The following is a 26,496-nucleotide window of genomic DNA, read 5'->3' as shown; positions in this document are numbered from 1 at the left end:
CAACACCTCGGCACGCAGTTCCTGCCCCAAGCCATTCAGTTCGTTCACCCAACGTGGCTTGCGTTTGGATTTTATTAAGGTTTTTTATCTGCAATCAGAGGCCATTCGAAAAGCTAATTTTTGGAAGGACTTCAATATTGTTTTAATATGCGGCTAATCGAAATGGGATCTATGGCGCCCTTGTGGCGATTAAGGTGGGTCGAATTATATTGATTAATACTTTTTCAATAATGTGCTCAACCAAACAGCCTGTGGCAATGCTTTATTCGTGATTCATTTGAGTATTTGGAATTTCGTTGAAAACACAATCATATCGTTGCCACGATTTTTCCATTGTTTGGTTTTTATTCAACTCTTATAAATGATTTTCATTCGCATAGCAATTTAGATAAAATCACTTTCAGCAGAAGCACTTTTCCCCGACCAGCAGCCAAAAATCCATATAAATTCTCGCCCATTTTTCAGTTGGCATATCAGCGCTAGTGGGCGTGGCCGGGCTGAATGAAATCGCTCTGTCACGTTTTAATCGCTCCAGAGATTAAAATAAACTCAAAAGTGCAACGAGTATGTGAGTGAGAAGTGCTACAGAAATGGGAAACATCCTTGTTGCATGGGGATTACAAAATTCAGCGATAAGTAGGCTATTTCGAGACTCCGTAACTCCCCGTGGGTGGTTTTACCTGCCCGAGTTGGTTTTTCATTTCATTTTTATTTTTGGCGAATTTATTGCGTACCATCAAGCAGGTGCTGGTGGAAAAAGTGGAAAATTGGCTGGTGGGCGCCACGGGTAGCAACTCGTTCGTGTTGGCACGTTAATTGAAATTCGTGGATCCCAGGTGGGGCATACTCATCCATCGACAAGGCGAATGGTGGCTCTGCAACAGGGCCACAATTTATGCGGGCACTGATAAAAATGCGATTTACGCGTAATGGTTCCCACTTCCATATACATTTATTTGTTTTGTTTATACGGGCAAAGTCTCCTGCGAAGAATGAGTTATCTTACCCAATTACATAAAGAAAAGCATAAATGAATCGAGAGCTTTATTTATATATTTCAATCTTTTAAGTTAAAATATTATACAAATATATCAGAGATTTCATCCGAAACTTCCCGCTGTGTAAATATTACGTGCCCGTTTGTGTCTGCCGCTTGTTTGTGGCGCGTTGCATGTTGCATGTTGCTCCTTGCGCTCCGTTCACCTCCTACTTCAGCACCCTGCAACGTGTTGAATTACATAATTTAAAGTTCGCTGCGGAGCTGCATAATCCCGTCGGCCTGGCCGGGCTGCTCCACAAGTGTCACACATGTGGCGCCCGGTCGAGGTCCTTTTATTAGATCAGTGACTGGCCCACCGGCAGGACGAAGTTTACACGACACGAACTTTTCTCCGGGCACCGCCTGGCCAAAGCCAAAGTTGGAAATTAAATTCCTTCCGTAAACACACTTGGCTCCTCTGGCACAGGAGCGGGGAGAGAAAGGGTTAGCGCCTTGCATCGATATCCCGGTCGTATACGTAATATGCAAATGTAATCAGTGCCCACATTTTATGTTCCTGCGTGTGTGGCCGTGAGTGTGTGCTCCAGTTTTATACGCGCCTGCCAGCGCAACTTTGTGCTCGTACTAATCCAAGCCGTGGCCAAGTCAGCTTGAATATTTGGCACCCCAAATCACCTTAGAGTACTTATTTTTAGTAGCAAAAACAAAGGGTAGCAGGCGATACTAAATCGGTTATGGGTCAGGTACACTTCACAATGTACTCTGTTAAATACATAACCGAATTCTGTCAACTCCCTTGCATATTTAAGCATTTTGTGTTGCTAATCAAAGGGGCAAACAAAAAAGAGTTATATTTACCAACCGAGTGAACTGACCTCTTTCGTCTGCGGAAAGTACACACTTCCCAGCAAGAAATAACTTCCCATAAGTAGCAGTGCAGTAGTAGAAGATGAATCAGATGTCTCTGGATCGCTCGCCATGAAGCGGCTTACAATCGCGGTTTTCTGGCTGGCATGTATAAACTTGGCTTCCACGACTTGCTGCACTTCTGCGGCGATTCTGCACTTCAAGATCCGTGGAGGAGTCTGCGGCGTTGTGGGTGCGAAAAGCAATGGCACTGGCTGCAAGATTACCATATGCGCCAATGGGGAGGCCCTGGTGGGTAGCTATTGTGGTAGGGCGGCGTGCGATGTATTTGGATGCCAATGCATTAGGGGCTGCCTTCAAGGATCTTTTGCCAGCGACTTTTTGAAGAGAAATTACATGCACGGCATCGAATTGCTGGGCACCGAAATGAGCGAACTCTGTTTTCTCTGCCAGTTCATACCTAGAAAGTTGGAAGTTGCAATAAATTAAAGAGCTGAACCCTTTTTCAATTGAGAACAGACTGTGAAAATATTTATCAAATGCAATACTTTGAATTGGCAGCAGGAAATCAGTTGGGGTTCTTCGCTTTGTTGGTCCCTTTTTCCATTCGGCATGTAAACTGGATTTTCCGCTGCCGACAGCCATCCTTATGGTTATTTTTTGCCGCTCGCTGTAAATGAAAAACACATCCGCATATGGAACTAGTTTGGCATCCGAACAACAATGGCATAAAAAATGCGGCACATCCCTTAGCTGGATATATTTTTTTTGTCTAAGCGCGGCTGGCATTGTTTCCATGCGAACGCCGTCCTTCAGATTTAGTTCGATTCTGCGCTAAACTTGCGGCTGTCAATTTCAATCAATTCAACTCGATTGTCCATCAACTCGCATACAACTTGAGCCCAAAAATATTAAGAATTATTTGAACTTTAAATGGGTGGAATCTCTTTAACTGATTCATAGGATTTCAGCCCAAATTTACTTCGTTACCCCTGTAAACTTCCGGCCATTTCCATAGTTTTGTTCCGCTTTTTGTACAGCCATGATGGAAAAACTTTGCTTGAATGTGGATTTCCTGCTCTCATCTCGAACTGCAAAAAATTCTATTGGAGGTGTGTGCATTTGTCGCCTTTTCAGTAATTGAATGCTTGGATTTAATTGGAACTGCACGCCCTGTTGATTCCACACACAAACTGAATGCATACACATTATTGACAGGGCGCCGAGTTGATTCGAGTTGAGTTCAGCGGCGCTCAGGTTCTTGACACCTACCACTACAAATGCCCACACACTCGCATGCACTGCGCGAAACAGGGGTGAATATCTACATCAAGGTTTCTAGATTGATTGGGAATACCTAGACTCAACAGTGCACTTTCCTTTTAAATTTTCCTCAGTGCTGGGAGTCTCCTGCTCCTGCAAATCGCACACGGTGCACCCCGAACGTTGACTTATTCATATTGTGATGACTTGGCGCAAATTTTTCTGGCAGCTCACAATTCTTGGCAATAAAATATAAATGGAAAAAACCAGGAGCCCTCCTGCCGCCGGCGGTACAGACTCCAGCCCTAATTGCCATGGCAGCTCGTTAGCTTCAAAGAGCCCGCGGCGGAGCAGGCTAATGGGCAGGGCTAATACCAATACTCAGTCTAATACTAATACTAATGCCGATGTCGATGCCATTGGCCGCTGGCCGCTGGCCGCCACTCGACCTGGCCCACATAGAATTGGCCAAGCGGCCAGGTAAACAACACGAAAAAATATTAAATGAACCGCAAAATTGTGCAGCTGGCCGAGCTGAAGAAGAAAAAACGTGAAAAAAATATATGGAAGGAATCCAACATCATAGTGAAAAAGGACGCTTGTCTACGGGTGAAGGGCCACCGATGAGAGGCTAAATATAAATTGGCATACTTGCACCCGGTGACTCGGCCTTGGAGTTGATCCCATTCCCCGCCAGAATCTCGAGTACGCACCCGTCACCCAACGTAAATTTTTAAAGGCCAGTGCGGCTTTATTCTGCCACTAAGCAGACCACTTTCAATTGCCATTGCTGCTGTTTTCATTACAATTTGTTGGTATACTTGCCCCACGAAGCGCGTCCAGCCGCAATGTAATGTCCTTTGTCTGTCCCCCATCTCCGCCACTCCTCCGTATCCTCCGCATCCTCCGCATCCTCCGCATCCTCCGCATCCTTCGTATCCTGTTCTTCCAATTCCAATTCGTGTCCTTTACTGCAGGCAGTTTGCATAGCAGCGGATGGAGCGAAGAGCGTTGTCTACTTAGGGGCTGGGCGATTGCCGAGCATAAATTGGCAGGCCATGGCTAAATCTATAGAAATTGGCAACAAGAAGCTGGCTAGGACACGCTCTCTCCAAGGAGTTGAGTTGCTTAGAGTGGGCAACTAATGAAATACTGACTGAATATATGATTACATTTTAAAGGCCAAGGAATCACATGACAAAAGCATTTAATGAGACGTCCCATTATTGATTGTTATAATAAACCATGTGAAATGTCTACTTTAAAATGTGATATTTAATAAAATTACTTATTAAATACACTTTCCGAAATCAATCAACTTACCATCAAGTTCTCCCGTCGTCGACAGACATAGTTTCTGTCTTCATTTTGCAGCGCGACTGTCTCTGAATTAAAGTGGCAGCAACATGGCAATCAGAAGCACCCAGACAAACTTGCCACCACCCACCCAATCATCGGGTATTCCCCGTCGCTCCCCAATCGACGCAATTTGTATTATGCGCCTCAGCGCCTTTGCACTTAATGCCTTATTTGTATTTAATCGCGGCTTCCGTTTCAGTGGCACTCCAATCCATTCCATTCCACTCCATCCACTTCCGCCTTCCACTTTCCACTTTTCCCGCTTTTCTCCCACGATCCCAACCTCACTCAATGGCTACAGATACAGATTCGTATTCACACTCATACTCAGACTCGGACTCAGACTCAGACTGAGATACAGATACAGATACAGATACAGATAGATGGAGAATGACACAATTTGCTGCCTTTTTGCCAGTCTCTGTGCCACTTTGGCCTCCCAATTACCCACTGCCGATGGCTGTGCTCGACATTCGTCAGTGGGACTCGTTTTTGGGTAGGATATTCAGCCACTACTGGGAGGATTCAGGGACTCCTTGTTTGATTGCCCAATGGAGTCTGTCAGTCTTTGACCAGTTATTGGGCAAAAGTACAGCAAGGACAACTTGAGTGGCTTTAACTTAATTAAGGCACAATTTATGCGCCACAAAGTAATTTTAAATCCCTTTTTTGAATATGTGCGTCTTGTTTTTAAGTTAAACTTTATGCTCTAGCCAATTTGAATCATAGTTTAAGCTTACTTTGCCCAAATAAACTTTGATACTTTAAAAATACTTGAAAAACTTCATGGCTGATAATACCTTTTTGTTCTTGAGCAAACTTTGCCTGTGTTTTCCGTTCCCTGAGAACCGTAAGATAAACAAGTGCTTCAGTCGCTCTTAAATCAGTCAAAGGGGCCACTCGAGGCCATTCGTTAGACGCCACTGGCAATTATTATGTGCTGTAATGCCCGGCTGACACGGCGAATTTGGGAAAGTTTTTTTTTTGTGTTTCGGGCCCCGGAAGGTCCCCATTTGTTTGGGCAGTTTAAAGTTTTCGCATTAGCCGTATGACATTTACATTTACCGTGCCTCATGGCACGGAAATTAAGGCGGCCGCAGGACACAAAAGAGGAGGGGCAGGCGCTAGAGTAGGAGCAGGAGCTGAAACAGGAGGGCTGGTATCCGCCTTGCGGTATGCAATAAAAAGCAAATGTAACGCAAAATGTTATTACGCATACGCCATGTGTGCCGCTGTGTCACCGTCGTGCTGCCTTGTTTGTCTTTTAAAGGTTTGTCGTCCGCGCATTACTCCGTATCTACACTGGGAGAATAAATGTGTCACATAGATTGTGTTAAATAAAAATGTATACATTCCATTTTATTTGTTACAATACTCTAATAACATACAGCTTTATGGCAGAGGGCTCTTGAAGAATTCAAAAACTAGATCCAAGAGTATGAATCTTTTCTCTCTGTGCGTGCGATCCCCTCAGCATTTTTGCTCACCCCCCCCCACCTTTGTGTCTGTCTGTGGCTTTGAGGTCGAGCCAAGAGCCGGAGCTCGTCCTGCCCTGAGCTTTTAAAATGCCATTGTTTGCAGCTGCGCTTGGCTTCACCCGACCCCCAATGACCTCTTCCACCTCGACCGCTCCAGGCGTTTAACTTTAAGGGCAGATTTCTCTCTATTTGTATTCTTCCTAGCATTTTGCAGCACTTTTTACTGTTTCACTGCAGTTCGCCCCGGCTGCCAGTTTCATTAGGGCCTTCTAATTTATGCGGCTCAAAGTCAATTCTCCATTTGGGCCGCCTTGTGTGAGCTCTGGTTCTGGCTCTGCCTTTGGCGCAGTGGGCGTGGCACTTAACCAATCTGCCGACATATGTTACTGGGCCCTGATTGATGCGCTCCCGATGAGGCGGATGTGGCTGGGATTTCAATAAAGTTTTATGCCATTTCAACGGCCGAGCGATGAAGGGAAAAACTTTCGAAACAATAAATCACCGATGACTGCGACGACAACCACGTATCCTTCTGTCTGCTGAACCTGAACTACACTGTCCCAGCCTCCTAAAGTTGGAAAAAGCTGGAAAAACCAGTGGGAAAAAGTGGGTAAAAATGAAAAGGAAATGAGGAAAGTATAAATAGAGTCGACTACGCAGACGAATACTCTTGGGGACGAGACTCTGATTCACTTTCGTGTTGGCCAGTCGAGATGGACTGACTCAAGGTCGGCTTTGATGATGGATTAGCTGGTGTCATCACTTCTTCGCCTTGCAAGTCTCTAATATTTTTGTGTTCATTATGCGAATTATACCCATCTATTATGCTCTTTAAAAGTTTTGCCTTCCTCGTCATCATTCAATCAATTTGAGGACCTTCAAGTTAGAATAAAAGTGAATGTGTCACCTAGTCGAAACTAGTTGTAAAATTCACAAACTTATCAATCTTGATGTTTAATTTTCTTAATTCTCTTCCGCTTTAATTTTGTATACTTTATCTTATATCAAAGGGCATTTCATATTTTCCTGGCCAAGTTTTCCTTGCTGTTTTCACTGCCATGTGAGAAGACATTTCGGATTTGCTGGGAGCTTATTGCCGCTCATGGTGCAAAGTGGCATGCTGAGGGTCCCGAATTGAGACACTCGAACACATACGCATACGCACACACATAAAGCTTCGCCCCAGGACCTACGCACACACTCATACTTATACTTGGAATTAACACCATAAATTTTGTAGCCTAAACTATGCCTGGCATGCTGCCTTTGCCATTGACTTTTCCGGGGGAAGGGGGATCGGGAAAACGGGAAAGTGGGCGGCCAAGTTGTTTTTCGTTTTTCGGTTTTTGTTTCTTGTTTCTGTCGCCCTTGGTCCTGGTTTGTTTGTTCTGCTGCGTGATGCCCCGCACTGATGTTGTGCTCTTGGAAAATGGGCGGCAAAGTGAGGGGGAAATGTGAGGAAATGCGAGGAAAAGTGCTCCTTCGGCTCGGAGCAGTTGAAAGCGGTTTCGGCCGTCCCACCGCATTTATATAGCGCAAAGTTGCACCCGCAGCAGATTTCAAGTTTTTATCTGGCCCTGACAATGATGCTGAACCGACTTTAGTTACACAGTTGAAGCCACAGACATTTTAGCCAAGTGGCTTAGTTGTTTGAGGCCGAGACTGAGCTGCTTTTAATTTATATGGCCAAAAAGGTTGACACGCAAACAACAAAGTGGAGAAGAGTGCCTTTCAGAATCCAGTACAAAAACGGAGCCATAAATTTTCGTACTTAATCAGCGGGCGGTGGCTCTTCATGTGGATTGCAGGCGGACAGCCCCATATGGCTACCCGTATTCTACATTACGTATACGTAATGTGGACAATGGGGCGTATGAACGTATTTTTCTGCGCTCATGACCACGAGACTTGCCCCGTGCCTAAAGGTAATCATGAGGTGGCTGACAACGGCCAATGGACGACAAATAGAGTGCACAAAGAAAAGTGTATCGTACTTTAGTTTGAATTTGTATAAAACGAATATAAAGGAATTGAAATAAAATGAATCTGCAATAAGATCTTTTAGTTTTTCAAACTACTTTATTTTTATACCCGTTACTCGTAGAGTAAAAGGGTATACTAGATTCGTTGAAAAGTATGTAACGGGCAGAAGGAAGCGTTTCCGACCATATAAAGTATATATATTCTTGATCAGGACCAATAGCCGAGTCGATATGACCATGTCCGTCTGTCCGTCTGTCCGTCTGTCCGTCCGTCCGTCTGTCCGTCTGTCTGTCCGTCCGTATGAACGCTGTGATCTCAGGAACTAAAAAAGCTAGAAAGTTGAGATTAAGCATACAGACTCCAGAGACATAGAAGCAGCGCAAGTTTGTCGATTCATGTTGCCACGCCCACTCTAACGCCCACAAACCGCCCAAAACGGCCACGCCCACACTTTTGAAAAATGTTTTGATATTTTTTCATTTTTGTATTAGTCTTCTAAATTTCTATCGATTTGCCAAAAAACTTTCTGCCACGCCCACTATAACGCCCACAAACCGCCCAAAGCTGCTACGCCCACACTTTTGAAAAATGTTTTGATATTTTTTCATTTTTGTATTAGTCTTGTAAATTTCTACCGATTTGCCAAAAAACTTTCTGCCACGCCCACTATAACGCCTACAAACCGCCAAAAACTGTGTTTAAGACTCTCCTTCTCCCTTCCACTAGCTGAGTAACGGGTATCAGATAGTCGGGGAACTCGACTATAGCGTTCTCTCTTGTTAAAATTAGAGTTGATATTGATGTGCGCTTTGCGAACTTGCAATTCTGTAAGCTTGTACTTTGACCTTCCACTTCAGTCATATGGGTTTCTTTAAGGCAATTCTCGTTACATTCACTAAATTTGTTGTTTGCTCTGTCAAGAGAGATCAGCAATGTTGCAGCAGGGGCAACTGGAGAACAATTAACTGTCAGTGCTTGCCTCGAATAATGCAAACTAATTTCAATTTCAATGTCGCCCGGGGAGCGGACAAAAGGGCCAAAGGACCAAAGGACCAAAGGACGTCATCCACATGGCAGGCCACCCAACACAACAATGTACATATAATTTTTCATTGAGCTGCTGCGGATATAATCCCCGAGCTGCCGAGCGGGGCCAAATGGAAAACAGAAGCTGCTGCACAATGGCCCTTTGAATCCGCCGGAATCCTCATCCGGCGGATGATGCGCTTGTATCTTGGCCATTAATGCTGATTATTCGCTAATGTCGCAGGGATCGCACTTGGTGGAGCAGTCCATGAAGGAGTGGAAACAGTAGCGACTGCAGCCACAGTGCAATTTAGCAGCTTTAAGTGGCAAAAAAAAAGCAGCAAAAAGTTGGCAATTCGCAAATCGCTGGGGCAGGTGGCTGTGCCTTTTCCCTGAGGATAATTATAATGCCATTAGCATGTTTAGACCACAATCTGATTAAGCCGCGCTCTGCCCCTAAGGAGTCCGCTTAAATTGGCTGCGGCCGGGGTAATCCTGTCGAGCTCTCCTCTTCGTCCTGCTCGTCCTCCTTCTCATGGCAACACCAATTTTCCCTCGCTTCTCATGCAAATCCTAATAGAAAGTTAAATGTTTATTTACGCAGCCAGCGCAGTCGAGTGGCTGGGCGTGGCCGTGGACTGTGGACCCCCCAAACTATTTTGTCGCATTTTGCATATTGCAAATAGCCAAAGGACACCCTCGGTTAACCCATGCTGTTGGGTTAACTCCGCTCCGATCCGTTCCGCCGTCCTTTTGGGCAAAGCAATTTCAACTTTCCACTCGGGCTGCTGCCGCCCAGCCATTTCTTTTTTCCGGCTTTATCCCCACATGAATTCTTCCTAAAGCGGATTTCATTACAGCGCGCAGGATCTCTGAATGCTGTTCTAATTTAAGCGACAGTCAGCAGAAAATTGCGTCAGGATGGGGAGCTCCGGGATAAGTGGGAGATTCCCAAGAACAGATGACTCATGTGCCATGCACGCAGTAGATTTAAAGAGCTTCTGCTGCATTTTTTTATTAGACACACTACTTCCTCATGAGGTGACAACATTTCTCGCGTTTTGACATCGTTCTGCTTTCAAGTTGTGTGTTCTTCTATGTTCTTATTCAAGAAGGGAACTTTTTATACCAAAGCGTACTTGAAAATCTATGATTATTGTTGCAACTAAACACTTACTCTTTGTTAAAGTTTCAGAAACCTGGCACAAGCTGCTCTTTCGCATTTCTCTCTACTTTCTAATTTCTATCGGAAACTTGGCTGAAACGAAGTTTGCCAAAACAATTCCTCACTTCAGCTGCTGGCATTTGCGTTTGCGTTTCCGTTTAATTTGGCCTGCACTTCTGGTCGAAATGCACTTGCTGCCGGCTGAATCATGCGCCATTTCTGGCATTTCTAGCCAGGTTTCCAATTGTTCGACTTCCTTGCTCGGCTCGCCTTTTGGCTTTCCAACACGCGCCAGGGCGTTTCCTTTTGGCCTTCCATTTTGTCCATTTGGGCCACTTTGATCATTTTTCGCCTTTCGCTTGGCAGTGACACAAATCGCTGAATACGAAATACCTACCGAGGAGTGCGACCTTTGTCTGAACTTCAAGGACTCCTATTTATTCGAGCCGGAGCCAAGAATAAATGGTGGCAGACAGGAAGGAGAGCTCCCACGGCAGCGGCAACTTATTTTCGTTTGCCAACGCATTGAAGTCTTCCACTCGATTTGCAGTCCAAGTTGGTCGTTGCCAAAACCAAACCAAAAACCGGGCCCGGTTAACTGCGGCTGAAAGACCAAAACCGGTTGGAAAGTTCCTGCTCCGGCGCCGTCTCCTCCGAATCCCACGGAACTGTAAGCTGTAACGCATCACTAAGCGCGCTGCACGAAAATAAATGTTCACAAACTTGCAGGTGAACTTCGCTGGCCCGTTTGTCCCACACTCCTTCTGGTTTAAAATTAGCAGGCGACAAACTGTTGATTCTGCAGGGCAGCACATTTACATGTTTATGAATCGAAGGAGGAGGGGAACTTATTTATTGAGCGATCCAAAGCCCCTACATGCCAGCCCACCACACAAAAGCCTAACCAGATCCCGGGCCATGGACTCATTCAACTTTGCGCTAATGTCACATGCTTTGATTACTGCGCCGTGAAATTTTATTGATTGGCCAGGCAGCCAGGCAGCCAGCGCCACATGAGCGCTGGAACCTAACCGGGTCTCGAGTCGACAAACCCATCCACCTCCCCATTAGCATTATCATCCATATCCCATCCACATGCCCTGCCACACATCCACCTGACAAACCTTCAGATTGAATGCACCCGCTGGCTCGTGCAATCCGAAGATGATTCGAAAGTGCAGCTGATAAGTGGGCATCTCAAAGGGGGTTCCATTACTTTAACTCGATGGCGTGCTTTTACTTTGAGCTCAGCGATTTCAAGTGCTGCCATATGATTTTTATACCTTTAATGCTAATATCCAGCACACTAAGTACTTTCCAAATAATTTATATGTATATTTATTTCAATTTCAGTTCTGATGAGAGATGAAATGGAATGCAGTGCGCCACAATTATTTGCTTGAACCTTTAAATAAAACTATTAACATGTAAAAGCCACAGCCGGTTTCTTTGAACCCTTTATCTATTTTTTACAACTTTTTCTGTGCCCATAGATTGTCGCAATCGAATCCACACAGGTTATATGCCTCGTCGCCTTCTTCCTTCCGGTAAGTCCAGGCGTTCAATTTCACTTACGGTGTCCTTCACACCGGTTGCTTACTTTAACACCAGCGGAACAATAGCTAGTAACTTATTTTCAAAATACAAAAAACAATTTTGGAGTAATAAATAAAGTTTCTTTTGAAAATACCATCTAAACTTATATTTCACATAATAAATATGAGTTGGAGGATATTTTTTAGGATTTGTGCAGGAGGGAGTACCACTATCTTGACCTTAGCTGCATGTGAACTACATGTTTGCTCGACAGTCTGAGCAGTCGAAGCATATTAACCGTGGCTGGGGGTCCGTTCCACTCCTGAATGGTATTTATAATGTGCGAGGCGGAGCGCAGGACTCCGGAAAGTGTCCTGCATGGGAGGTAGTTTTTATCTACAGCCCGGTTGACAGCTGGAGATTTCGCCTGGCTCCTTCCTCCGCTGATTGCTTACAATGCGCCATGTCCCGGAACCATGCCCACCTCCAGCAGACCCTCTCCATTTGGATTTTTTTTTTTTACAAAAAATGCGAAAATCCCTGTTGGAGCAAGCGTTGTCGCCGGCTTCGTCATCGCAGCTAAAATTGAATTGGAATTGCTTCGGCTCCAATGGCAGGCAAACGACAGGCAATCTGTTGAGTCGCCTCTGATTGAATGAGGTGGTCGGGGCCAGGGTCGTCGTGGGATGAGGAGCAATGGGAGGATGAGCACTGGGAGGGGCATTGGGTGCTCCAGAAGAAATGCGGAACGAATGCGCGTAATGCGCTTGGATGGATGAATCTCCGGCAAGCTGACTGAATGCCGTCTGAAGATACGAGTGCGATTTAATGATAACATGTTGTGCGACAAGCTCCATCGTCATTATCTGTCATTTTCGTTAAATTCCCGGGAACCATTGATCCGTGAAATGTCTTTCGAGGCGGCACGGCACGGCCTTGCAAGGTTGTTGAACATGGAGGAGAAAGCAATTGTAGCTGGAAGCGTGCGTTCATATCTGTATGGGAATCAAAATATGTATCTTGCAAATTAGCAGAGATGAGCTAAAAATACGAGGCGAAAACAACTATATTACATTCCCTTACAACGGAATCGAAGGCGGCAAATATTGACTTTGGTAAATGCTATAATGGAACTATTTATTCTAAGCATATAACAAAAATTGAACTGATACAAAATGTCTAAAATAGGTATTCCTGATTATCATGATGCTCTATAGCCGGTTTTACTGTAGTTCCATTAACAACGACTGTATAAAACGAATCAGAAATGGCGCACAATCAAATTGGCCCAATTGGAATTCTAATTAGCGCAATTACGATAAAAGCGCAGCAAACATTCTGCTTCGTGCGTCGATAAGCAGACTCCAAACAAAAGCAGCATTCGAGATAAAGAAAACATATGTACTGAAAGGTGTTATTCTGTGAGAAATCTGGCGAATTCTAATTGTGTGTGGGTGAATCAATCATGTAAACAAAAGAAGACAAAAAGATACAAAGATACCGAGGAAATGCTAATTGGACGTTGCGCTCTCTAGTTTGAAAGTGCGGTCAAGGCGCTCAGCTGTTGGCGTTTAGCAACACCGTTGCTGTTCTTCAGGGTTTCCAGGCCATACTTGCATATAAATATTAATTTACATTATTATTTAAATATATATTATGTATTTTATTTTTATATAAAATTTATGCAATTGCAAATGGTTTGAGATGTAGTGTGTTTTACTATGGTGTTTATTTATTTATAACCACTCTCACCACACCTGGCAACCCTGCCGCGCTCTTGCGCCGCCGCTCTCGCTCTCTCGCGCACACGTCATCAGCTGTGGCCCACTAACAACAAGCCCGTGGCCACCAGATGTATTTTCGTGTTGTTGCTGGTTTAGCTGCATTGGTTTTCTCCTCAATTGCAGGCTGAGAAAAAAGGCAAATAAAAAAGGGAATTCGGTGCCAAACATTCCGCGACCACGCAACAAATTGCAGCCAAGCAGCACGTGCCACTTGTGCCGAAAATAAAAATAAACCGGGCGAGAAAAGGCGCCGCATTTGACATTGAACAACATTCGCGGTGCGAAAATAAATCTAGGAAATAAATTTAAGACCCACACAATCAAAACGCGATATCAGCTGTTCGGCAAGTGCGTGCGGCGGAGAAAATTCATTATTAACTGTGCCATCGGCGAATAGAGCTGCTTTACCATTTCCCTCCGCATTTTCCACATTCCTCTGCGGCGTCGAGTCGATTTTTCCGGGCAGCGATAACTGCAAACAGCAAGCATATTTCGCATTTACCCGTGTGTTGTGTAATCGGAGTCCAGTGAAAATGAGCGCTACTGCTGTCCAGGAGGCGCCCAAGAAGGCGGTGGCCTCCAATGCCATCAAGTTCCTCTTCGGCGGCCTCTCGGGAATGGGAGCCACCATGGTGGTGCAGCCGCTGGATTTGGTAACACACTGGACATTTTAACTAGCCAAATATATGTTTAACCATTGGGATGTACGATTATTGATTCACAGGTCAAGACGCGCATGCAAATCTCTGGAGCCGGCAGTGGCAAGAAGGAGTACCGCAGCTCCCTGCACTGCATCCAGACCATCGTGAGCAAGGAGGGACCTCTGGCCCTGTACCAGGGCATCGGAGCCGCTCTGCTGAGACAGGCCACCTACACTACTGGAAGATTGGGCATGTACACGTATTTGAACGATCTGTTCAGGGAGAAGTTCGAGAGGAGTCCGGGCATCACGGACAGCATGGCCATGGGCACGATCGCTGGAGCCTGTGGCGCCTTCATTGGAACGCCCGCGGAGGTGGCCCTCGTGCGCATGACCTCAGACGGCAGGTTGCCGGTGGCCGAGAGGAGGAACTACACGAACGTGGCCAACGCCCTGGCCAGGATCACCAGGGAGGAGGGCCTTACGGCCTTGTGGCGAGGCAGTCTGCCCACGGTGGGTCGCGCCATGGTCGTGAACATGACCCAACTGGCCAGCTACTCGCAGTTCAAGACCTACTTCCGCAACGGACCGCTCCAGATGGAGGAGGGCATTAAGCTGCACTTCTGCGCCAGCATGTTGAGCGGTCTGCTGACCACCATCACCTCCATGCCGCTGGACATTGCCAAGACCCGTATCCAGAACATGAAGACGGTCGATGGCAAGCCGGAGTACCGTGGCACCGCCGACGTCCTGCTGCGCGTGGCCCGCCAGGAGGGAGTGTTCGCCCTGTGGAAGGGATTCACGCCCTACTACTGCCGCCTGGGTCCACACACCGTGCTGACCTTCATCCTCTTGGAGCAGCTCAACCAGGGCTACAACAAGTACGTCCTCGGCTCGGACAAGAGCACTGGCCTGTAAATACCAATATCCAATATCCAGCGATCAACGAACGAAGAACCAACCATGCGTGTATATACGATGTTAAGTTTAAACAAAACTTAGGGCATTTAAATGTCGGCAATTCCGGTGACAATATTACATGATAACGATTAGCTTGAATGTTGAAACAGTTTTTCTAGCGCCATAAGTATAAAGTGGATTCTCAATAAAGCACAAAATGTTACTTTCGCCTTTTGCTTGCGGTTCTATTTATAGATGTCCACCTGTACCTCGCGTGCGCATGATTATTCAACCATATCTAGTCTTCAAAGTCATTGGGTTTGCCAACTTCAGGGTGTGAAGTGGGTGGGTGTGGGCCCGTCCATATGTTGCTATTGCAAAATTAACTACAGTATCTACATGTCTATGTGGAAGATGCCGCTCACCAGCCTGCTGTTCGCACAGCTACTGTTTGCGTATGCCCCTGATAAACCTTATCACTGGCTCACTGGGCTCACTGCCGGTGCAAAGTATAAATCCCCACGATAAACTCCGCGGCTAGAGATTGCACTGGTTCTCCAAGCGCCCACCCATCGACAGATTTGGTTTCATTGATAAGGAGGAAACACTGCGATAACCTTTGTTCGAGTTGTAGTTCAATAAACAGTGCTGCCATAAAGTTAGCGGCCATAGATCTTTGGTTTCATTTGCGAATTTGATTGGTTTTGACTTTATGACAGTCGATAATTGGGTTATTTAATTAGTTTTCATTTGATGCATTTGATGATTGCCACACTCGGCCAACGAAATGCCCAGCCAGACCACAGAAAACTTAATTTACATTTTTTTGGTTGCCTTTTGGTTGGGGAATTTTTATTTATTACAAACTGGCCATAAAAATCCTCGCGCGAATTTATTTAAAAAGTTTTTTATTACGCCATAAGTTTGTTAACTGGAGCGTTACAGTTTTCGTTTGGCGGAAGTGGGGCTTCGGGCGGTTTGGGGATTTTAAGGGGGTTATAATAAGCGAGAATTACCCGAAGCCAAGGGCAAGAATCGCATATTAAATTCATTTTATTGGTTCTCAGTGGAGGGGGAGTCGGAGTTTCGCCGCTCACCAAATACTACTTGGGCAATAAAATGTTTTCAGCTTGGCCGGCGTTTAACCACTTCCACAGCCTCTCCACTCCACTCCAATGCCCCCCAGCTGGTACAAACAAATCAAAAGTTTATCTCGTAAATAAATGAGCAAAATCTTACTTACTGACCAAAGGGCGCCCAGTTAGCTTATACTCGCATTGAAATGAAAAATTTGCCTGCACTGCGCCCAAGAAGCTAAGCTCCCACACTTGGAGATACTTTCCGGGAACCGAGTTTTCCTGCTAAAGTTTAAGCTGGCCAATGATTCTGCGGGATATTAGTTAGCCTTTGGCTGCAGTACTTTCGGGTAATTAAAGGCAGCCGAAGGGTGAACGAAGTGAGTGGCTTCATTAGGGCCAAGAGCAAGCCAACTTACTTTGGGCCACATTCTACTTAAGGCATAATTGAGCAAGGAAAAGCCTGTGCTTCTACAGAAATTATTTTAATTGATTTATCCTAAAGCAAAAGTTTCTGCTGGCACTGAACATAAATTAGAAGTTATGTAGTTGAATTATTCTCTTGTAACATGATTTAGGTATCCACTCACTGGTAATTCAGCCGCCAGCAAGCTGAATGACCAACCAATGAAAGCCGCAACTGTCAGCGCCCATTAAACATGCAATTTTTAATTAACACTCAAAACATCAGGCCGCCATTCAGGGAAATAGAGGGAGGAAATCAGTTGAGGGCCGTGTAAATGTAATTAATTCAATGTCCCACACGAGCAGACGAGCCAATTGGGCCATATCCACCCAACCACCCACTGCCACCCACAGTTCCAAACGAACTTCAATTAGAGACCCGTCGATGGACTATCTTTGCTTTGCTTCTGCCCTGTGGAAAATCGCTTCGATTTTCGTGGAAATATTTGGCAGCAACACAGCTGCGACCATTTGGAATACCCTGCAGGAGCATCGGTCAAGGGCAGCCAAACACCAGATACATTTAGTTAATTTGGATTATAGGCAATGTTAAAGGTTAATTAGATTAATTTTTCAATTTCCTGTGAATTGCATGCTTAATTTGATACCAAGCAATATTGAACCGACTACAAAAAACTAGATTTACTATTTGGAATTGAAAATAATTTTATTAAGAAAGTTTACTTCGCATTGGTCAGAGCTCAAACTTGCAAATAAAAGTTTATTACCACAAAAGAAAATCAGAACTCATAACTTTTGTTGATAGCTTTAATTGAAGGGCAGCCAGCTAGTTTCAATGATCGATGGATATCACAATAAAAAAAGAAGTCTTAAATAATTTAAAAAAACATAATCAAGGGTATTAAGTGGTTAGATAGTGCAGGCACCTTGCCAACCAAATGCCTGTTTTATTTCTCGAAATTTGGCCCGATTGATTTTGGTATTAATGCGTTTTGGGCCGCCCGAGGGAGCCTCCAATGGATCTGGATGAAGGGTGGGGGCAGAAGAGTGGTTGGAGGGGCTCTGGGATTGCCGCAGGAATTGGATTTGGGATTGGGAAGCGCAGTGGGCGGGGCACTCGTCCTGCCGCGGTCGTGGCTCATAATTCAGAGTTTTCAGTTAACTGGTTGGTTGGTCGCTTGGTTTCGATTCGGGCTTGGCTTGGTTTAGGTTTAGGTTTAGTTCGGTTTGGTTTGGTTTTGGCCCGATTTCGGCACGGTTTTGGCTTTGGCTTTTGCCGGCCATTTGGCGCTCGTATTGTTTTTCCACTGCTCTTTAGCTGCGCTAATTGCAACACGATGCTGCGTAGAGTGGAGTGGAGTGGAGCAGATCTCTCGGCCCCGAGCGCCAAACTAATTGCTTTTGCGAAAAGCATTTGAAACGCGCAACTTTTTCAATTTATCTATTTAGCCCGTCCTTCGTCCTTTGCGAATATTTGCCGACAATGTCCTCCGCCCACTCGAGTGTTCCATTACATGAACGCGGATTTATCATAAGCAAGGACAATGCCAATGCACTTTCAGCTGGCTACACTGGCCGAAATGTGCCTTCTAGATTTTATAGCTATTAAATTAACTCGAAAGATAACATTTAATAAATATTTGAGGGAAACTTAAACTGCAGCTGCATTGCCAATTGCGCATGTCGTACATAAATAACCAATAAAATGGCCGAGAAATGCGGACAATTTCTAGGAATTGAAAATCAAATTCATTTTCGTTGTAAATCAATTCCATAGCTTGCTAATAATAAATTCAAGAAAATTCCATAGGAAGTGGTCTGCGTCCTGTCAGTTTGCAATCGAGTATATTTCTGTGTGCAGGTCCTGAAACGAAAAGATAAGGGGTACAAAACTGGTGGGGAAGGGGGACCCAAACTGAAAACAGCGGCAACGGCGGAAACGGAAATGCAGAACAACTGCTCGTCGTGTTCGAGCGCTGTTTCTATATTTTTTCCCCTGGCTGTTGGCTGTTTGCTGCGTCGCCAACCCGAATGTCCTCTGCAACTTCCGTTTTCCCATTAGGCGTGTACATAAAAACGTTGAACTGGAGAGACTCGAGATTTACCCAACTAGAAGGAAGACAAGTAGTGCTCGTCGCACGCAAAACTTTGCTGCCGGTTGAAACTTTTTAAATTGATTAGTTTGTTGCCATCACAGGAGCCTGCTGAGCGATCCCCCACAACTGGAACTGCATCCAGATTCGGATCCTCCACCCACCCATCTCCACATCCTCTGCCCATCGACATTAGCCAAGTGGCTGCATTTCAATTAGCCCGGCCGGGCAAACATGTTTATTGGGGGATCTGCGGGGATGGCAGTCCGGACCTCAAAGTTTGCCGAGACCGTCTCGGTCTTTCAGCTCCTTGTCTGCTCAATTGAATGCACTGAGAACTCTTGAAAGTGCTGTTTTCCCTTCGCGGTGTTCAAGGGATGCAGTGTACCTCAGTTCATTAAGGATTTGATAGATGAACATTGGAAAGTTCCTTTAATAGCTGAAATTGCTAGTATATCACATATTTTTTAAACGTTATTCACTCGTTTTCACAGATGGGTTCAAGAGGCGCTTAAGTACAATAAATTGCTGATTTCCTCAAGGATCACATAAACCAACTCTCTTGCCGCTTGCTTGGATAATTCTTGAAGTGGCTTTGGGCAAACTAAGCAGGCAGACTTTTAATGTATTGGCTCCCCCTTTACTTAACTTCATCAAGTATCCGCCCCGTTCGCCAGTCTGCCTTCTTTGTTTTCACGTGTCCTGTCATTTGCGGTGACTTCGTTTTATGGGGTTTCCGTTTGCTTTTTGTATGAGTTCCAACAGTTATTTAGTGAAAATTGTCATTTGTCAAGTTGGGCTCAACCACGCCCCCGCCCACAGTAACCCAGAAACCTCAAAATAAGTATATATATACGTATACGAGCAGGCAAGTAAAAACGAGCTAACTCCCGGCGAACTTTTCTATTGACTGGCAAAAAGTTTTCAACATGCTCAGCTTTTATTAATGCGCTCTCAAGACCTTCCACCCACTCTTATTTATCTAAAAATCCCAGCTACCCCGACTATTTTCCCCCAGATTTTCCCCTGCGAAGTTTCCCTTATTTCCCAACTTTCGCTTTGATTTTTCACTCGCTCTTACTGCAAATTGGCTCACGGAAAGTTGCAGACGATTGGAGGGAATGATGGGAGGAGTCGGGATTTTCCCACCCGGATTTTCCTGCTCCAAATTCGAATTTTTAATTTAGTTTTTTTTTATTCCGCTTGATTCCAATTTAACGGTCGCGCTTATGTAGAATGCATTTTAATTCATTTAATTGAATTCAATTTGCGGCAAATTGCGAACGAGTCGCGCGCATTTTTGTCGCTCGCGGATTTATTGAAGCATAAAATTTAAGACTTGTAATTTAGTGTGGAAGCGGAGAGTTTACGACCCACCGGGAAAAGGGGGCGTGGCCGCGGGCCAAAGCGACAACTACCAGTGTCAATGTCGATGTTAAGCCCGCGGCTCATCATCCCAGTTGTCCTTGTTGTTGTGTTTTGTTGGCACAGGACAAGCTCGGTACGTGTGAATTCCGCTGAAGGACAAACTGCATCAGCGGGGGTTTTCTGGTTTTCTGCTTTTTTTTTTGCAGCTTTTTTCTCCCGGCCGAACGGCAACGGCAGAGCGGCCCAGCGGTCCGCAAGAGCAGCGCCCGACTCGTGTTTCCCGCTGCCAGGACACGCCCCTCCATTTCCGCCCACCTCCATCCTCCCACCCACCGCCTCCCGCTGCGCGAGCCTCCGCCATTTGGCCAACTGAATGAGCCCGTAATTTGTACTTGCATTCATGAACAGCAGCCAGCTCTTCATCTCGCTCTTTGCTGCACTTGGAAAAACACTAAGCACTTGAAGGCAAAGCATATTCTTAATAAAATAATATTGAGTCGGTTATAATAAGTTGGGAATATATAATTTTTAGAATTAATCCATTATATTGAGAAAAACATCTGAGTTCTTAGATTGTTTTGAGTTTAACTCTCCTAAATTGTGGGTTCAATATAAAAACATGGCAAATAGTAGCCGTAAAATCTGATTAATATTAAAAGACTTAATAGTTGTAATGCGTTTTTTATCTTTTCTTATTTCGTTTCTCCCAGTGCACGGCTGCGTGAGTGCGTGAAGTTATTTAACATATACTCGCAGCCGAGTGGCGAAAGAATGTGCGAGGCCTTTGGTGGCAATGTGAAGGCCAAAGCACTGGAAGTCGCACTCATTTCTGCCGCCGCTGTCCCGTCGTCAGTCAAGGTCAGCCCAAGGATAACGCAAATTTACGTGCTGCCCTCAAACTTCGACACTTTAGAGGGGCGCCTGTTTCTTCTCCGTCGTGTTGTGTTGTGTTGTGTTCAGTTCTGTTTTTCAGCGATATTTCATCCTTTTGTTTCGCTTTACACTCACACACTAACACACTCACACATGCACATGGCGAGCAAGTTGGGGTCGAGTTGAGCCGAGTCCTTCGTGTGTTTTATTCAGCTTTTTATGCCGCACAAAGGGAAAAGGATGTCCGGGGGGTGGGGGGCAGGAAATTGCTTGGTTTATGCGCCCCCCGATGTCGCCGATAATCCACTGATGTCATTTGGCCTGCTTCACTGCATATCCTTCGGCTGCTGCCGCCAAGTGAACTTCATATCTCCATCGACAGCCTGAAACTCCGGGCAGATATCATTTTTTCTCTCGGTTCCGTCTGTTTGCTTGTCTTTGGCTTTGGAAATTGTTCACGCATCCGGAATTGGGCAGGGCAAATTCACGCTTCAATTGCAAATGCCCCCGTATTGGGCGCCATTAGATATTTAGAACAATGTGTTGCCATCACAGCCGTCAGGACACAGCAGCTCCTGCTCCGGAACAGTAACCCCACCGTTTCGAAAAGGATCTCCCACGCCCGTCAGCAAGTGTGAACCTTTGGCATTGACACGTCGTTGAGGGCTTTTTACAGTTTTCAGACACAGTGGTTAGTCTGCTGGTGAAAAGTGTTCAGGGAACTAACAAAACATATTTATAATATCTCTTCTGTTTCTCCATAAAGTTTACTTTATAATTACAGCTATATTAAGATATAATGTTGCTGCATTAGCTCAGCTTTTGCATATTATTTCATTTCTAAAGGCAATAAATAATATAATAATATAAAATATAATAAAATTCCTCAAAATGTATCTACTTTATTATGGTTCCACTGTAAATCTATTTTTCTCGGCGACTGCTCATTTTTTGGCTCCGAAATAACAACGACTTATGTCGAGGACATTATCATTGCTGCTCACATATATTTATAAATGGTTAAATATAAACGAACAATGGCAAATTGGCAGCGGACTACTGCCACACCCACTTAGCTAACCGCCCAACGCCCATCGCCTCGCGGATCCCACGAAAATAGCTGTGTGTATTGTGTACAGATATGGAAAATCGAACTTGGGGCATGGAGCACAATAAAGCTGCGCTTGAATTGCCACATCAGGTGGGCCTCTGTATTTTTTCCACACTTTTTTTGGGGGAAGGTGCAGAAGGTGCTGTGCTCAGTTCACTGGGTTTGACTTGATGTTTGTTTTATTTCCAGCCGCGCTCTAATGTCGTTTATATTTATACAATTTGGAGACCTTGGCCAAGGCGAGTGCAAGTGCCTATGGTCCATACCCCCAAAGCATCCACCCCTTAAAAAAACCAAATAGTCCTGAAAGTCGCCGGTTTCTGAATCGCAACACAATGAAAGGGTCGTACAACAGGAAGGGAATGGCGCCTTTTACGACAAAAGGCAGTCAGCCAGGCAGCCATCCATCTCGTCACTCTCGGGCCGTTTTCCTTGAGTTTTTCCGCCCAGCCCAACAGCCCATCGTTTTCCACCCACTCACTTTTCCGGACGGCGTCCTGCCGCAGTACATCAATTTATTTAGCATTTTTATGCGCTCCGCTCCAGCGGCATTGTTCAGAACGGCTATATTGATTTCATTAGCGGCTTTTAAGGACCTATAAAGACAGCGGCAGGACACTAATTTCCCCACTGCATATTCAAGAGGACTTTCCCGACTGCTTGCTGCTTGCTGATTTGCCGTTTGCCAAAGGATTCGCATTAATAATTCACATTTCGAATGCAATAAATCGCTGTTAGCAGATGTTTTCCCCGTTGCCTGAAAAATTCATAAAATTGCTAAAAAAGCACGCACTCAAAAAAAAACAGAAAGAAAAATGTAATCAAAGGGCGGGCAACTTTTTACAGCTCTTGGCAAATTTGAACACAACATTGTGACTTTTTAGCCTCTGCGGTGTTCCAATTTCTGATGTGGAGTAAGTGAGTTTTGATTTCATTACGGCGTTCAGTTGTCGCCATGTTTTACATCGATTTTTATGAGAGGAAAATGGCTTGATATATGTATCCTTGCTTTAATATGTGTTTCAGTACATTCGAAATGGTGTTATGCGGGAATGATATTATTATTTAGCCATGTCATGTAAGGTCTTTGTACATATGTATACGGAGCATCAAAGTTGCATTCCCCAATGCTAGACAATTTTATACGTCTATAATTATGGGCATTAGAAGTTGGCGGAGCGGAAATGCCAGACAGCGATTTGTAATTACGTGTGTGTGCGAGGCAGTCACATGCCAAAGACACAGCCATAAATAGAATGCGATTCCGGAACATAAGCTACCAGCAATAATCCAAACAACCGGATAAAATTTGCCCCTTCTTTCCTTTTTCCCCCTGGAGACGCGACTTCGACCGACTTTGCCCGGCAACAAAGTCATCAAAACAATGATTGCAATACATATTTGGGGCAACACAATTTCGCCACCATATTCGGTGGCAGGATTAGAGATGGGAGGACGAAGGACCTCAATAGAGCAGCGAACTCCAGTGGAAATGCCACAAAATACAAACCCGAAACGAAACGTGGGAGACAAACACGCATTTCGGTTCATTAACCAAACCCAACAAAAGGAAGCAAAAAGGACGAGATAGCCAGGATTCGTTGGAATGGGGGAAAACACTAGTAGCAAACGGAAACAAAATTACCAGCGAGCAAATAAAATGTCGTCGAGGGTTTGACGCAGCCTTCAACTCCAGTGATAAGCTGAAAGGGGTCGCAGGGGTGGCAAAAGGGGGAGTGAGGGGGCAAGGACCTGGCTGAAGGATGAGCTCCGGTCGCAGCTTATTGTGTGCAGCTTGCAACGTTTCCTGCTTTTATTAGTTCCGCGCTTATCCGCCATTTTGGCAGTCGTTATTCGACTGATTACGGGCAAGGACACGCTGCATCCACAGCTGCAGATGGCTATATATCTACTATATACAGTGCATCTGGATCTGGTTCTGGATCTGGAGTTGGGGGATGGGGATGGAGGTGCAGATGGAGCTGGTGGTGGTGCGTTGATGTGCTGTAACCTCCTTTCTGCATTTTTACAACGCTCGCACAACAAAGTGTTGCGGCAATCGAAGGTGTGGAAGTCGCAGATTGCCAGCTAAAAGTAGTCTCATGCACTGAAAAGAACAGTTTAAGCTTATTTCATTAGCTAGTGTTACGTACCTACCCTTTTTCACACCAATTGGTGTTCTATATACTTTTCTCGCGGTGCACTTTATGGCGCTGCACAGCGCTTTGTGCTTTGTATCTGTATCTCCATCTGTGTGGTATCCCTATCTCCATTTGTATCTCTGGCTTCAGCTGTGGGTCATTAGTGCGCTGTAGCTGCGCAGTTTGCCCCGGTTTGTCCGCTGGTTTCTTGCTCATTTTCTCATTAGTGAGTCAATACACGCAGCACGTTTTGTCCCCACATTGTTACGTCGGACACTTGCCCCATGGGATGGGGCCAAGTATGGTATCCTTGTGCGATGCAGGACCCAAGGACCTAAGCTGGGGAAAATGGGAAAAAATCAGACACACATGCGAGTTGCTGCCCCCCAAAGAGTTGTTTAAGATGCGTTGCATCGCACTTTCGCACTTTGCTGACTGCTGACTGCAACTGTTGCAGCTGTCTATCCATCTTGGCCATATCCGTTTTTCCCACCAACCAACTGACTGGCATACTCACCCTGGTGAACCCCTCCGTATCCCCCGCAAAAGCCCCTTAGGGCAGCAAAGGATTCCGGGGGCCATGATCCGAAAATGTAAGTGTAAACTTTTTGCCAGTTGTTTGCTGAACTGAACTGAACTGAGCTGGCACTGCACTGCACTTTGTCTTCCTGCTTGGCTGGCTGGCCATCAGCCATCAGGCATTGCCATCAAGTGTGGCAACTCATGGCATTCGCAGTCCTGCGAGCAAATCCTTAAACATACCCATCAGTGCCCCTGGTGGACCACAAATCCGCAAATCCGCAAAGATACCCTTAGTGCCCGGGCTGAAATTTAAATAAGACAAAGTCATCGCCGAGAGTTCCGTCTTAGTTGTCGCTTTTTAATCTCCTTGCGTAGTTTGTATATGGTAGTTACAGTATAGTACACTCAATATATAAATCTAGGTTTGCTGTTTGCAGCTTGCAGTTTGCTGTTTGCTGTTTGAAGTTTCAGCTTAGCCTAGGATGCGTGGCAATCAATTGAGTTTAACAATCTTGCTCGGAGCTTAAGGATAATGCTTAAGGATAATGCATTTACATGTACACTTAGACTAGACATGCTTGCACACCGACACATCGATACACCGATACACAGACACAACGAGGACTCTATGAGCTATGTATGTTATGTCACTTATGCGCTACCATATTCAATATTAATAATTGCCATTTGTTTGGAATTCCTCATTCTCGTTCTGCTTTCCCAACATCCATTCCGCTTTGTTTGTTTTTTGAAAACAATGAGCAACATTTTTCCATGGCTTGTTCCTACTCATCCATTAAACTGACGTCTCGCCATTGTTATTAGTTTTTCCCGCACAAAAACCCCCTTCTTGGGGGTTCTCGATTTATTTGCCGACCTTGGGGGCGGAGGCGGGGTGTGGGGCAATCAATCCTAATTGCACACATTAATTATTGCAAAATCGGAATCGAAGGAGCTTAGCCATCATAAGCATACATGTAGTGGTACAGAAATGGATGGGCGAGCCTTTTGAGGGATTAATTCATTAAGCTGCCGCAATCTCCAATCTCCAATCTTCAATCTCAAAACTTTCGACTGTCTGAAGCACAATTGAAATGCACCCTATGCATATTGCTATATTGGATATTGGATATATGTATGTACGTAGTTTGAAGAACGTAATGGAGGATGGGCAGATAATTAGTTAACAATTGCAGTGATTATGATTTTGTACTTGGATCTCCTACGACGGGGAACTGGTCTTGAAGCCTGTTTGTTTGCCTGATTGTTCGAGTCCTTAAGTTGGTATAAATTCATATTGCACCCGTAGAATTTTTTAGTTAATAACGACGACAACAAGCAAAGTTTCGAGTAACAGAAAAGCTAGTTTGAGCGACAGAGGAGTCAAAGTTAAGCTATGTACATATCGCATAGTATCTTCTTGGATTTCAGAGAGAGTCAGGTACTTGGACAGGTTGAAGACGTAGCTTTCAATTGAATTGCTAGTTGTAAGACGTTTTGAGACATTTACAGAACGGAACAAACATCTACATAATGGAAGATCTAAGATATGAGAGCTAACAGTTACACTAATCCCACTATGCAACCACCTCCATCGCCATCGTCAATCCGGTGAATTGGGACCGATATAGGGGGGGTTCACTGTTGCATAGTGTTCTATCACCGATCGATAAGCTAATGAGTGGCTAGGCGAGTCTAGATTGCTATGTACACACTTTGGATGGCTCGAACTCTGGGGTGGCACAACTCAATGGACACTTCCAAGCCAATTGCAATTCGGTTTGAGCTGCGCTATTGATTTGCTTCAAGGTAAAACTAACATACACCCACTTAGCTTTGGTGGTAAATGATTATTTTTTATGGTGTTCATTCTTTACTGAAACCT

General features: G+C 45.0%; 2 protein-coding genes across 2 annotated transcripts; both read left to right on the top strand.

The window, feature by feature from the left end:
• Positions 1 to 1,978: 1,978 nt before the first annotated feature.
• On the top strand, positions 1,979 to 2,356 carry LOC120451391 (protein Diedel). Its single transcript, XM_039635055.1, has one exon. The coding sequence runs from the start codon at positions 1,979 to 1,981 to the stop codon at positions 2,354 to 2,356; it is 378 nt and encodes a 125-aa protein (XP_039490989.1).
• An 11,179-nt stretch (positions 2,357 to 13,535) lies between these two features.
• LOC120453047 (mitochondrial 2-oxoglutarate/malate carrier protein) lies at positions 13,536 to 15,224 on the top strand. The gene is made up of 2 exons (XM_039637567.2): positions 13,536 to 14,114; positions 14,186 to 15,224. Exons 1-2 carry the CDS (start codon positions 13,995 to 13,997, stop codon positions 15,017 to 15,019), a joined length of 954 nt encoding a protein of 317 aa, XP_039493501.1. The 5' UTR covers positions 13,536 to 13,994; the 3' UTR covers positions 15,020 to 15,224.
• Positions 15,225 to 26,496: the final 11,272 nt, after the last annotated feature.

This window comes from Drosophila santomea, chromosome 3R (assembly GCF_016746245.2).
Source record: "Drosophila santomea strain STO CAGO 1482 chromosome 3R, Prin_Dsan_1.1, whole genome shotgun sequence".
Lineage (NCBI taxonomy): Eukaryota > Metazoa > Arthropoda > Insecta > Diptera > Drosophilidae > Drosophila > Drosophila santomea.
This window is presented reverse-complemented; position numbering and strand designations above follow the sequence as displayed.

Coding starts and splice junctions, on each gene's coding strand:
- LOC120451391 (XM_039635055.1), top strand. CDS start 1,979: ATGAAGCGGCTTACAATCGCGGTTTTCTGGCTGGCATGTATAAACTTG.
- LOC120453047 (XM_039637567.2), top strand. CDS start 13,995: ATGAGCGCTACTGCTGTCCAGGAGGCGCCCAAGAAGGCGGTGGCCTCC. Junction 14,115..14,185: donor TGGTGCAGCCGCTGGATTTG/GTAACACACTGG, acceptor ATTGATTCACAG/GTCAAGACGCGCATGCAAAT.